Genomic DNA, 14,128 nt, shown 5'->3' on the forward strand with positions numbered 1-14,128 from the left:
GAATAGCATTGATAATAGATCAACTGTCAACAACATCTGTCATCGGTTATTATATTTGACAGTTTGTTTTTTCTTCTTCTTTCAATATGTTACTGTTTTTTTTGTGAGTTTTTGCTAAAGTACTACACATATTTATTTTGTTGATGATTAATATTTACATAAATTATTTTATTTGCAATCAAGTGATAAAAACAGTTATATGCTAGTAACATCTGTGAAAAATAATTAGCCTCATTTATTCTTGTGCACTAATCTATGCAAATACGAGTATCACCAAGAAATAAAACAAATTTTAAGGCAAGTTTAATAAAGTTTACAGTGGTATTCTAAAATCGATTTGAGACAATAAAATAGTGATGGACAGTCAGGTGAGTTGGGAATAGAGTTTGTTGTTTTATGGTAGTTAGTTTATTAAACAATTGCTGATTGATTTATTAGCCATAAATCGTTTTGATTTCTGTTTATGATAAATAAATAGAAATGTAATTATACATAGATACCATTTGAAAGGGTGCATTAAACCCATTTTGTGGGACAATAATTTTTAAGTCATATTGGGTATATTGTATGACCTTGATTTTTAATTTTTCTTTTATATCTTATAAATCTACAATACCTACGTCATTTGGATTACAAAACTTTTACATATTCCTACAAGGATTGTATTTATTTTTGAAGTAAAAAAACAATTTCAATTTGTATATGTAGGTATTTATTTATGAATTCGTTTCAAAATGTATATAAAGCCTCATTTGCGGTTAGAAGTATTAAATAAAAGTTCAAAGTTCATAAAATGTTATTGAAATCGAAAGTAATATGTCCAAAAATATAAATTTGTTGTACGTTTGGGAATGGTTTCTCTCACCAATAATAACAAACACACAGTCGCAATACAATGGAATTTGAAAATTACATATATTTTTTATTTATTAATTGGAAAGGCCAATTGATATATGCCGTAATTTCAGTTTACAAAAACATGAGCTTTTATCAAATGTATGTATATTCCAATGATAAAATTTGAAAAACAATGGAAATTTTTAAACTTCAAAATCATGATTTACCGTTATTACAATATTTTTTTTATTTTGATAATTTTGTAAAAGTTTTTAAATAGATATAGTCAATATTTGTGATCATTTAAAAACCAAAATAATATACGATTTTAGTGCTGGATTGAAGAGAATATTAAAACATAAGCCAGGTTCTGTAAAAACTCATTATTTGGGGTACCGACCTCGTAAAACTAATCGAAGACTAGATAATTTATAGCAACAGAGTTTAAGAAATTCAAAAAAATTACTCCCCGGGAGGTTAATATACTAAAATTGGAAATTAGTTTTCAAACCGTTAGTCATTGGCCAAATTAGTCTGGTCTTGAATGCTGTCGCCCCGCGAAAAAACTCTTATTTCTAAAAAAACCCAACTCATCGTATACAATTTGCCAAAGAACATTTAAAATGGTCGATTAAATACAGTTCTTTTTCCGGAGGAATCCAAATACAGCTTAAAAAATCTGTCTTCTCCGCTTCCATTACAGCGTCTTTTTGCAACTCAAAAATTTTTTCAGCAATATGCTGTAAAATAGATTGCAACGAAACTTTGGCAAGTCTCATTTGCTTTTTTAATTTTTCTTTTAAAATTTCAATAATTTATATTCGTGAGTGATTTTCGGAAGTGGGTTATATGGGAGCTATGACCAATTATGGGCCATATTCCATCATCATGAAATAAGGTCGTGTGATTATTTTCTTTATGAGAGTTGAATTTTAACGTCGATTAAACGATGTCCGTCCGACTGGCTGGCGGGCTGGCTGGTCGGCTGTCCATGTAAACCTTGTGCGCAGAGTACAGGTCGCCATTTTGAAGATATTTCGATCAAATTTGGTATATATTATTATTTCGGCCCAAGGACCGAAATTATTTCACCTAGCCCCCATACAAATGTCCTTCCGAAATTGGACTTTATTGGAAAAAAAGGGAAAAAACTCCCGGGGAATTTTTATTCATAATTGGGCTAAATGTTAATATTTGTAAACATTTGAAAACCTTCTATTTATATACATATATAGCCGCTAAGAATTACTTTAATAAACCACGGCTTTATAATGACACTCGACATACAGAAATTAATGAACAATACAATCGAGGCGTCCATTATAACTCGGAAGTATAAAGGGACAGATGTATAACTGCCACGTATTCTGATGATAACTTCGGAAATGCCATTTGATTTTAACCGATTGCAGTTTCCTATTTGCTTAGATTTTGCAATGATCTAGAAAATCCATGTTTTTCACATGGACAGCTTTCAGTTGCTTGTTCGCGGGTTGGAAATCCCAAAGACTTATGGGTCTATGTACCAGATGGAAAAATCAAAAATATTGTCTTTAGAACAACAAATAATACAAAATATTATATACTAAACATTAACTACAAATATGTTTTATTCTAAACTTTTCAATTTAATTACATTTCACATTAAGGTTAGAAAATATGAAATGAATAATGTACTTTTTATTACATTAGTAACTAATTTTACATAGATTACGGTACGAGTAGCGAAGCACATCGGGTTTTAGCTAGTATTTTAATAAAATACTAAAAAAACATAAATTCCATAAGAATTTTTTTTGGATTTTGTCCTATTAATTAAATATTTTGAAAAGTTTTTTATTGAATTGTCAACCACTGTATGTATTTATTTATATACACATACGCTTATCGCCGGGAAATTTTTTAAAAAAAAAGTTTGGGATATATCTTAAGTGGGCATGACAAATAAACAATAGTTCAGCAGAAAATTCAGCTATTTTTATGAACTTTGAAGGGAGTGAGTAAATGCCAAATTTGCCCTTCCGAATCTAAATGTACTTATAATTATTTTGATATTACCAATAAAATGATTTTCTATTATAATTTGTTTGTTTTGTATAGTATTGTAATATTTCATTTATAAAATATTTTAGCCAAAAACAACAAAACTATTAAAAATTTACAAAAAAAAAAGTTGTGAAGTATTTAGATAAAAACCTATTGATATGAAAAGCAAAAGCTCCAAAAATATTAACAACAGTATAATATTTGATGTACGAGTATCATTGTTAGAAATTATCGCAGTTCTGTGTGAAAATGACGTCAGTTAGAGACAATAAGTAAACGTAAAGTTCAAAACGCAAAACAAAAATCACTGAAAATAATAATAGCTTCAATTAATTATTAAACCGACAAAAATCAAAATTAATAGACAGTTAATTTAATGAATTACTCACTAACTTAATCGATTTTACAATTAATATAATGTGTGTGTGTTATTTGCAGGCACCAGCCGATGGACATTTATTAGATATTGTTGACAATAAGTGGCGCGAAGAAGAATTGCCATTCGATCAGATACTTGTACCGGCTGATAAACTACCTGATCCCGAAGCAGATGGTGGCGATTCGCATTTAACCATAAGTGAACAGGTAAATGCACACATATATTTATTTATAGCAGTTTTAATAATATAAATAAATAAAACTTTTAGGAACAAAAATGGACTGATTTAGCATTGGGTTCATTAGCACCTGAATCATCACTGAATGATCAACTAAATTCAACAACTTTTTAAATATTCCCAAAAACCAAATAAGAAACAAAGCAAAACTATTATTTGCATTGTAGTTAGTTAAAACTTATAAATTTTAACATACAAAATAAAATAAGATACAAAACAGAATCAAACACTGACAATATGAGTTCAAATCAAAATCTTCATTCTATGTCAAAACTCACAGAGTTTGCTCGTGATTTTGAAGAAGAGCCAGAAACATTATTTGGCCGATTTGTAAATAAAATTCAAAATGCCTACAATCAATCCTACAATACGGTGAATGATTTATCTAGTGTCAATCCTCCCCAATCGCCCACATCATCCACAACTTCCAACACTACAAAATCAGTATTTTATGCAGATGCAAATGTTCAGCCAGATAATTCGACTATAACACGAGATAGTTCATCGTCTAGCATTAATTCGAATGGCTTATATCAAACCAAAGCGAATAGCGGTGTTGGGAGTGGCGGTGGCGCTGAAACGTCATCAAATACTGCAGATGATAGCAGTTCAGTGGGTAAGGCTGATACATTACCCATGGAAGCGCATGAAGGGCGCACCATGGTCAATGTTTTAAAACGCATGAGAACTATGATGGCTTCCAAAAATAATGTAAGGAAACAAACTCTGTAATAAAATATTATCTAGTAATTTCTATACCTTTAAATTAAGGATTTGCGTAACTATAAAGATACCGACTTGCATCGATTCTGGATGCCTGATTCTAAAGCTAAAGAATGTTATGATTGTACTCAAAAGTTTTCAACATTTCGCCGCAAACACCATTGTCGTCTATGTGGTCAAATATTTTGCTCCAAGTGCTGCAATCAAGTGGTGCCGGGAAAGATTATAATGTGCTCAGGTATGTTCAATATGGTATGGTCTAAAATTTAATTTTAAATAACTCGTTTATTCATCATTAGGGGAATTAAAGGTGTGCAACTATTGTTCGAAAATTGTTCTCAGTTATCTACGTTCTCCCAATATAACCAAGGATCTAAATTCGGATTTGCAAGCTTTGCAACATGATCTGACAAGTAAGTTGGAGACAAATAATGACGCGGAGCCTGCAAATTTAATAGCAGAACCAACACGTTCACAATTAGAACGTAAAGTTTCTGTAGGATATCAAGAAGAACGTTTTGCAGCCCACCAACCGCCCATTAGTTTGACAATGGATGATCGTAAAAACATTCTGCAACAGTCAAATTCCCTCATCACCCTACACGAAGAAATGCGCAAAGTTTTGCCTGCACAAAACTGTGGAGTAGAAATGATTGAGTTTCTCAACACAAATAACAAGTCTTCGAACAAAGTGCAAGCAGTAGCAATTTTGAATGCAATGTTAGATGCTGGATTTATACAACCGATTGTAAATGATTCAGAGGAAACAGAATTTGATGAAAATCTACATTATCGTTTTGTTAGCGTTCTGCCAAGGTAACTACTACTTGTATGGTAAATATTTTTTAATACTATTTTCGTGTTTTTATGTTTACGACAGACAAGCATTGGAAGCCATTAACTTTATGGAAATCAATCAAACAGAAGAAATTCTTAGTCCTCAGTATGAGCAATTTGGCATTGAACCACATCCACCGAAATCACTTGATGCTTCATTTAATCTTAAATCCACGCGTGATGTAGAATTGGACAACTCTATGCACACGACAACGTCAAAACTATTAGAATCATACTGTGATCACGAAGAGCAACTGCTAACGCAAATGCTGAGGACATTCCAATTGGATTTACAATGGGCTAAAGTTCTAAATCCTTTGTGTTGCCGTGCCGCAAACCATTTCAAGCCCGAATACTGTACTAATGAATTGATGGATATAAGAAACTATGTGAATTTCAAAAAAGTACCAGGTGGCAAGCGACTGGAGTGTACAATTGTGGGTGGTGTGGTATTTTCGAAAAATGTGGCCCACAAGGACATGGCAACGAGAGTGGAACAACCACAAATATTGCTGCTGCAATGTCCCATTGTATATGAACGTATTGAAGGCAAATTTGTAAGTATATCCACTGTTCTGCTGCAGGAGAAAGAATATTTGAGAAATGTGTGTGCACGCATAATGAGCTTTAAGCCCAATGTAGTGTTGGTGCATAAAAATGTAGCCGGTGTAGCACAAGATATTTTAAGATCAAATGGAATTACTTTAGTTTTGGATGTAAAACTTTCGGTTATGGATCGTTTGGCACGCACTTTACAATGCGATGTCCTCACCAGTATTGAGGGTAATATTTCACAACCAAATCTTGGTAAATGTGATGCATTCTATATACGCAGTTACAACGATGGCATGGGTGCCACAAAGACACTAATGTTCTTTGAGAAATTACAAAGTCCAAGGGGTTTTACTTGCCTTTTAAGAGGTGGCTCCAACAAGGAGTTGGCCAAAGTTAAAAAAGTTGCCTCATTTTTGGTGTACGCCCGTTATAACTGGCGTTTGGAAATGTCCTTTCTGCTGGATGAGTTTGCAGAGCCGCTAACACCAAAGCCACCCATATTTGATTCCAAAGAAACAAGTCCTGCCGACGAAAACGCCAATATAAACGAGAAATCTCTCGATATCAATCATCCGACCAATGAAGAAGACGAAGAAGTACCACAATTACGTTCAGCGATTTCAACGTCTTCCAATAAACCACGTCCTGTTGTAGTTGAACGCAAATCTGAAGAAAAAATTCTAACTACGGCCACTGATGTATCGGCAGATTTTACGGATCCTCTGCGATCTGCTGAATCGAAAATTTCATCAGACAACCCACACAATCTTCAGCTGGCCGTAGAACATCGTTATGATAACCGATTTCGTAGTGCTCTTAGTTCTACTTTATTATCGGTTAGTCCATTCCTTACATTTCCCTTGCCCTATTTGGAAACCGAACAAGGGCGCAAGTGCCCACTGCGTATTTTATTTCCAGCTGAATTGTACTATTCAAAATTATGGTCGAATGTAAACTCTGCAAATGCAACAAATTACAACGCCTACAATTATGAACGCTTAGAGAGCTGTGAAATTATTCCAACTGATATCGAACAATTAGAATTGAATCCATCGCATGAGTTTCTGAAATTGAAAATAACTACCCCGATTGACAATCGTGAAATACAAACTCTGCTGGCAGAGTTTAGAGCGTACGGTGGAAGGTATCCCAAAAGGCCAAGATGTAAGTATAATTGATATAAAATTAGACGGGCCTTTATGGGCTAGTACCAAATGAGAACCATTTTCTTGGAAAATTCTGATAAAATATGTTTGAAATAATCTTAACTAATCGTTAACCCTTTAACAACTTAAATTAAAATAATAATTTTGGTTCTATGGTGTTTTTGGCCTGAAAAACGAGAATTTGAGTTCTGTTTGTAAATAAATTTTCCTGGAAAGCTACAGGTGCTTAGTGGTTTAGCGAAAAAGTTTTTATATATAATTACAAAATATATGGGCAAAACACTTCTTTTAAAATTTATCAAATCGACCTTTAGGGTTAATTATTTCTTAACCCCGTATTCATAAACAATTTTTTAATTAATCAAAGGTTTGTATGGAAATTTTGATTTATAAACCATTTATAAATTTAAAATTTTTTATGAATATGGCAGTAAGTGTTTACGATTTTGACAAAATAACAAACAATTTTGTATCAACTACACTACTAGCAACAATATTGCAAACCTTTAGAATCCAAGGTCTTTGGTTATAGTTTCTTAAAGTTGAAAAATACGAAAGAAATTATTAAAACGAATACGAGTGAGAAGGGTATATATAAGTTTGTCTTTCCGTTTGTAATTTTCACAATATAATTTTCCGACCCTATAAAGTATATCCATGGCTTAATATAAAAAAGGCGTAACTCGATATTTTGTTTCTTTACAGGAGAAGGAAAAAACTTAATAAAATCCATAAAATTTTAGACACAAAAAAAATTTCTCATTTAAAATTTATATTTTTTTATTTTAATGAAGTTATTTAATATAACGGCCGACTTCATAAACGCAGTAATGCAAAGCAATTACAAGGCAAAGCAATACTTTGTGACATTCATGAACGCATAAATGTTTTGTAAAGAATCATAAATAAAAACAGTTCCCAAATTTGAGAGATGCTGCGCATGGACAAGCATTGCCATACAATAATGAAGTCCATATTTTAAAATTTTACAGGAGAGACAAAAAACATTCAAACTTTTTTTTGCGTAAATATTTTTGAATTCTGTAAACGCAATTTTTTTGTATTTTTCTTTGTTTTCGATGTGCGTAAAAGCAAAATGATAACATAAGTATTAGCCGAGATAAAAGGTTTTTTGGACTTAGAGCTTTTTCTATTGCTTAGTTTGTATTTTTTCTATGGACTTATGTCTTTTTCTTAAAACTTGTCTTTCATTTCTTATCTGGATTACTAAGAGCTAGTTTCTTACTTGTCAGTTAAACTCAGCTTAACACGCTGTTATATTAAACCTGAAGCATATTTTGCCGGGATTTAACCAATGATTGTGTTTCTCACTAATAGATTAATTTTGTTAGCATTGCCATACTTTTGAGTCAAATCACATGTTTATTCCTCAAATTTGTTTATATAAATATGGCAACACTTTAAATTTTATAAGAAAAAGCAACCGCGTACATAATTTTTTTTGTAAATTTTTACTTTGTAAAAGAAAAAGTAACATTAAAGTATATAAAATGTATATTAAAAATTATATTTATGTTAATAAAGCAAATAAAAACAATGAGCTGCTGTGCTAAATTGTTTATTTTATTTTTCATCAGTTTGTGCATTGGCATTTTATACTTAAGTTTAACTCACCAATGATGCTCAGTTAAACCTAGATTATATAGCATATAAACAATAAGTGAGAAACACAATTTTTAGTTTAATCTAGGTTTAAGCGATGAATGTAGATTATCTTTATCCCAGAAACTAGCTCTAAGTGATTAATATAGACAATATTGGTATCTAATGATAGAAATTTCAAAGTCCATTGTAACGATTTATATAATAAGTTGGACCTACAATGGGACAAAATCAGGAAAAATATATTTTAACCGGAATTTTTTTTCATAAATTTTTTTTTTTTGCCATAAATTCTTTTTTTAATTTTTAAAAATTTAAAAAAAATTTCGAAAAAACTTTTTTAAGAAGGATATATAAGATTCGGCAAAGCCAAATATAGCTCTCCTACTTGTTTTTCACTAATAATTTAAAAAAAACTTAAAAAAAAATATTTAGTAAAAATTTTTTTTTAAATTTTAAAAAACTATTTTAATTTTTTTTTTTAAATTTTGTATGCCTAAAAATATTTAAAATTTGTATTTTAAAGTACAATTTGGTGAAGGATATATAAGATTCGGCACAGCCGAATATACATAGCTATATTACGTTTGTGTAGATGTTTGTAACGCCCAAAAATATTAGTCTAACACCCACCTTAAATTATACCGATAGACTCAGAATCAATTTATGAGTCGATTAATTTTGAAGACATTTCGATAAAATGTGGTATATACACTTTTTTTAGGCCCAAGGACGAAGCCGATTGAAACTAGCTGAAATCGGTCCATTATTTCCCCTAGCTCCCATACAAATGTCCTCCCGAAATACTTTATACTATGGAAATCATGTCACATAATTTCATGCCGATCGGTCTATAATTAGTCATAGCTCCCATATAGGGCCCGCTTCCAAAAATCACTTTAACGAGCATAAATATCTTAAAAATGTTGGTATACACATAAAATTCAACGCAAATAACTTTGATGGCGATCGGTCCATCTTCCGAAAATTACTTTTTTAAATTTTAAAAGAAAAAAATGGTTGGGCATGACCGACCATTTTTTTGTAATCAATGTATTTTTACTTATTGTGGACTTAGGGCCTTTGCATATTAAGCCAGCGATATATTCTGGATCCTTATAGATATTTTTTAAATTAAAAAAATAAAACAATTCGAAAAAAAATTCAAAAAAACTAGTTTGGAAAAAAATAAATTTTGTTTACCTAAAAATATTTAAAATTTGTATTTTGAAGTATAATTTGGTGAAGGGTATACATATAAGATTCGGCACAGTCGTATATAGCTCTCTTACTTGTTTAATATAAGATTGGCACATTTTTTTGTAATCAATGTATTTTTACTTATTGTGGACTTAGGGTCTTTGCATATTAAGCCAGCGATATATTCTGGATCCTTATAGATATTTTTTAAATTAAAAAAAAACAATTCGAAAAAAAATGTTCAAAAAAATTTAAAAAAAAACTAGTTTGGAAAAAAATAAATTTTGTTTCCTAAAAATATTTAAAATTTTTATTTTGAAGTATAATTTGGTGAAGGGTATACATATAATATTCGGCACAGTCGTATATAGCTCTCTTACTTGTTTAATATAAGATTGGCACATCCGCATATAGATCTTTTACTGTTTCATAATTTTATTTTTTATTTGTTTGCTGAGTATGTTTGAATTTATACGAACTTATGCTTAAAGAGCGAAATAAAGTGGGGGGTGTAAAATTAAAACCAATTAAATGTGTATTTACAAATGTTTCTTTTTCTTGTATTTTAAGTGTTCAAATTCCTAAAAGGACGAAAGGAAATTAAAAGTCAAATGTCACAAAAAGCTCAAGAGGATAATGTTTACAAGGACGCACTTGATATCGAAAATCATCAACGATTGCCAGTGTTATTTTGTAGTTTCTTTTTCAATCCAAAAGGTGCATCTTCTTTCTGTGCCCCACCTACACTATTGGATATGAAATTCTATGGGCAGCAAGACATTATGTTGGGCCAATTTTTACAACGTTATTGCTGTCGTTTATCGTCGATATGCACACGATGCAACCTACCGATGTTGGGTCATACCAGACGTTACGTACACTCAATGGGCTGTGTTAAAGTATTCTTAAGCGAAGACAATACCAAGTCGGATCTAAATAGTATATATTTTACAGCCTGGTGCAGTATATGTAATGAGGTTACACCCAGCGTGCCCCTTTCAGAAACTACAAAATGCCTGTCGTTGGCCAAATACTTGGAATTACGTTTTCACGGTCATGCTTATAAGAAAAGATCGGTGGCGGATGAAAGTGGTATTGGGACAAAGGTTAACTGTCAGCACTCCCTGCATCGCGACTATGTTCATCAGTTCAGTTATCGTGGTGTGGCAGCTAAATTTCAATATACTCCTTTAGAAACTTGGGAAATCGCTTTGCCATTACTTACCCTGCATTTGCATCCACCTAAGGCTTTTAGTCGTTTTGAGGTGCTGGAGGAAGTTAAAAATTTCTCCATGAAAGGTCATGAAGTTTATACTCGCATACACGAACGTATTGCCGATTTAGCTACTGAAGATGAAAGTTCGCCTTTAGTATCGAGTTTGAAAATGATTTTGAGTAAAGATCAATTTATTTTCAAACAGCATGTGGAAATAATACAAACATTGCTAACGGAAAATAAAGCCAGTCCCTATGACATAAACGATGCTTTATTAATGTCGAAAAGGGTTTTGGCTGAAAGTATAGAGCAGTGGGGTCCACGCCTACATGAAATGGCTGTAGCACAAAAATTGGCCGCCAAACAAGGACATGATTCAGGACACCATACAGTAGATGCTGGTACAATTTGTACCGAAGACTTGCGTTCAGACCACTCCGATATCTCACCAACCACAACACAAACCCCCGATACCCCTCGTCTTTTAGGAAATGAAGATTCGCTAGATACTACTTCCAATACGAATGAAACACCCACAAGTGCGACAGACAAGAGTACTACAGATTCCCATTTTGTTATGCCCACCGTGGCGACAACAGTGCCTTCTTCGGATAAGAAAACGATCAAGAAAATGTTAACCCAACTATTACCATCGACAGGTCCGGTTAATCTTTTACAATCGCCTTTTAGTAATTTGGAACATTACACCCTGCCACTGGGAGCATTTCCCATGGTAGTACACGACCATGATTTTAGTTCCATAATTGCTTATTGTTTGACATCTCAGGAATATAAAAGGATATTGAGTGTTTTGGCCAATCAACAGAGTGCAGCCGACACCACATCAATATCTAGCAACACGGGAGTCAATATCAATCCAAGTCCTCACGTAAAGAGGAAATCACAAGAAAGGTAAAATGAACACTGATTCACTATTGCTTGTTATCTATCATAAACTTTTTGATTTTTATTATCAGTAACTACGAAACCGATGATAATGGCAAAGAAAATAATACACCACCTCCTGCGGCCACATCGAATAGTAATCAAGAAGAAGAACGCTCAAAATCCAAGACGAGTAATTCTCATATTGAAATAACGTTCCAAGATAATAACACACAATTTACATGTAAAATGTATTTTGCCAAAGAATTTGACCAAATGAGAGCTAGAACCATAAAAGCTCCCAAGTTGGATAAATCATTGTACCGTGAAATCGAACAAAGTAAAAAGAGGGAAGAACTGAAAGTTTCACAAAGTAAAAATGGCCCCGAAATAGAGTTAGTGCGTAAACCCAGCGATGCTGGACTAAACATTACAACAGCTAACGATAATAAATGGGAAAACTACAGCAACAGTAGCAGCAGCACAAACAATAAAGATGACAACTCTCGTGTCCAAGTTGATGCAAGCGAAGAATGTCGTTATTATTTTGCACGCTCTCTTTGCAGCAGTGTACAGTGGGAAGCCAAGGGAGGAAAATCAGGATCTCGTTTTTGTAAAACATCGGGTAAATTCTGATCAAATTTAATCATTTAGATATATTAAGGTTCTTTTTTTTTGGTTTATGTAGATGATCGTTTTGTATTGAAAGAAATGACAAAAAGTGATATAAATAGTTTTGAAAATTTTGCTCCCAACTATTTTGATTACATTGGAAAATGTCAGCAACAAAATCAACCTACCTTATTGGCTAAAATCTTTGGTGTATTTAAAGTTACCATAAAAAAGAAAGAGTAAGTTTTACAACTTTAGTTTCTTAAAAAGAGACCTGCTGGTTTAAATTTATATTCAATATTTTGCAGTTCATTTGTTGAAAAATCTTTGCTGGTTATGGAAAATCTCTTTTATGAATGTGATATTAAAAATAAATTCGACTTGAAAGGTTCAGAACGTAATCGTTTAGTGGATCCAATGAATCAACAGCAAGGAGATATTGTTTTACTAGACGAAAATTTTGTACAAAGTAATTTATTTAATTTGTTGGCATCTAACACACCTACTAATTTTATTTTAATTATTTTTGTACATTCTTCTTAATCTTATTATTCTTAAGTGTCCTGGTTGAAACCTTTATACATTTTAACACACAGCAAAGTGGTTTTGAAAGATGCCATCAATCGTGATGCTTGTTTTTTGGAAAAGAATCAAGTTATGGACTATTCCTTACTGGTGGGCTTAGATGAAAATAATGGTGTTTTAGTATTGGGTATCATAGGTAAGATTATACTACAAGTACTTTTTTTATGTGCATATTTCGTTAATTGTTTTGTGTTGTATTTTGCAGATTATATTCGTACGTTTACCTTCGATAAGAAAGTGGAATCGTTTGTTAAACAAACGGGTATATTGGGTGGCATGGGTAAATTGCCTACAATTATACCACCAGAACGTTATAGATTACGTTTTGCCGATGCAATGGATCGTTATTTCTATACAGTACCCGATCGTTGGGAGGGCCTATCGAAAATTTGACATTTAAATCTCTACTAAATCCAATATTAAATATAGCGGAAAAAAGAAACTAATACGTTTGATAGTAGTAATATCAGTTTGATATTGAAATGCATAAACTTAAAAATATTTAAATATGTACATGAGTTTTTATGAAAACCAAATTTTGATTTAAAACTTAACTATATAATTATAATTATCTATGTATAGTTTTAATGTGTTGAAGAAAAAGAAAATGTTCACAGATATTGTCAGTGTTTTAGAATTTCAACAAATAAAATAAAAATAGCACACTTTGTTATATATAACATACAATCGTTTTGTCTTTGGTATTGTTGTAGCATATAGGGTTCTGTCTGCACGGAGGTCAAGTAATTCCATAAATCCACCATACGAAGTAGGGTTTATTGGACAGTTGAAAATGTGAGGGTGTCATGCGACACATTCCTCGGCGCCCATAAACTCTAGTTTATGGGCGCCATTGTAATATAAATGTGTAATTTATGTAGCATGAAACATCTTAATTTACCAAATTATTTGATTAGCAAATAACGTTTGTACACAATATTCAAAATATTTATCGTCCTATTCCACCTGATTCCTATTTAATTTCATATTTCTAGGTCACTTATTATAGAAAATTAAAAAAATACCATTAAAAGAATACAAAAAGCACCATTCGAATAATGAAAATGTGGTAATTGAATTCTCAGCCACGACCACGAAAAAGTACTATAAACCCCCCAGGATTTCCACTCGATAATTATAAGAACATATAAGATTTATTCCATGTTTCTGGGTTCGTTGGTGAAGAATATACAAAAACTACCATTAGAAAGGTCGAACTTTTAATC

General features: G+C 32.0%; 2 protein-coding genes across 3 annotated transcripts; both read left to right on the forward strand.

Annotated features, from left to right (window-relative positions):
• Window positions 1-98: 98 nt before the first annotated feature.
• On the forward strand, window positions 99-3,758 carry LOC135963314 (anaphase-promoting complex subunit 13). 2 transcript variants are annotated; one of them, XM_065515111.1, is made up of 3 exons: window positions 99-297; window positions 3,322-3,468; window positions 3,531-3,758. In XM_065515111.1, exons 1-3 carry the CDS (start codon window positions 256-258, stop codon window positions 3,612-3,614), a joined length of 273 nt encoding a protein of 90 aa, XP_065371183.1. In that variant the 5' UTR covers window positions 99-255; the 3' UTR covers window positions 3,615-3,758. The 2 variants fall into 2 exon arrangements, with proteins under 2 accessions (XP_065371183.1, XP_065371184.1); XM_065515112.1 differs by having other exon boundaries at window positions 104-368.
• Window positions 3,606-13,589, forward strand: fab1 (fab1 kinase). The gene is made up of 10 exons (XM_065515110.1): window positions 3,606-4,211; window positions 4,272-4,461; window positions 4,523-5,039; window positions 5,104-6,779; window positions 10,175-11,732; window positions 11,798-12,330; window positions 12,394-12,556; window positions 12,626-12,786; window positions 12,877-13,038; window positions 13,108-13,589. The coding sequence occupies exons 1-10, from the start codon at window positions 3,738-3,740 to the stop codon at window positions 13,293-13,295; spliced, it is 5,622 nt and encodes a 1,873-aa protein (XP_065371182.1). The 5' UTR covers window positions 3,606-3,737; the 3' UTR covers window positions 13,296-13,589.
• Window positions 13,590-14,128: the final 539 nt, after the last annotated feature.

Source organism: Calliphora vicina, chromosome 1 (genome assembly GCF_958450345.1).
Source record: "Calliphora vicina chromosome 1, idCalVici1.1, whole genome shotgun sequence".
Taxonomy (NCBI): domain Eukaryota; kingdom Metazoa; phylum Arthropoda; class Insecta; order Diptera; family Calliphoridae; genus Calliphora; species Calliphora vicina.

Excerpts from the sequence above, each read along its gene's own strand:
- LOC135963314 (XM_065515111.1), top strand. The coding sequence starts at position 256 with ATGCAAATACGAGTATCACCAAGAAATAAAACAAATTTTAAG. Across the intron at positions 298-3,321 it reads GAAATAAAACAAATTTTAAG|GCACCAGCCGATGGACATTT; the intron begins GCAAGTTTAATA and ends TGTTATTTGCAG. Across the intron at positions 3,469-3,530 it reads ATTTAACCATAAGTGAACAG|GAACAAAAATGGACTGATTT; the intron begins GTAAATGCACAC and ends TAAAACTTTTAG.
- fab1 (XM_065515110.1), top strand. The coding sequence starts at position 3,738 with ATGAGTTCAAATCAAAATCTTCATTCTATGTCAAAACTCACAGAGTTT. Across the intron at positions 4,212-4,271 it reads TGATGGCTTCCAAAAATAAT|GATTTGCGTAACTATAAAGA; the intron begins GTAAGGAAACAA and ends CTTTAAATTAAG. Across the intron at positions 12,331-12,393 it reads TCGTTTTTGTAAAACATCGG|ATGATCGTTTTGTATTGAAA; the intron begins GTAAATTCTGAT and ends TGGTTTATGTAG.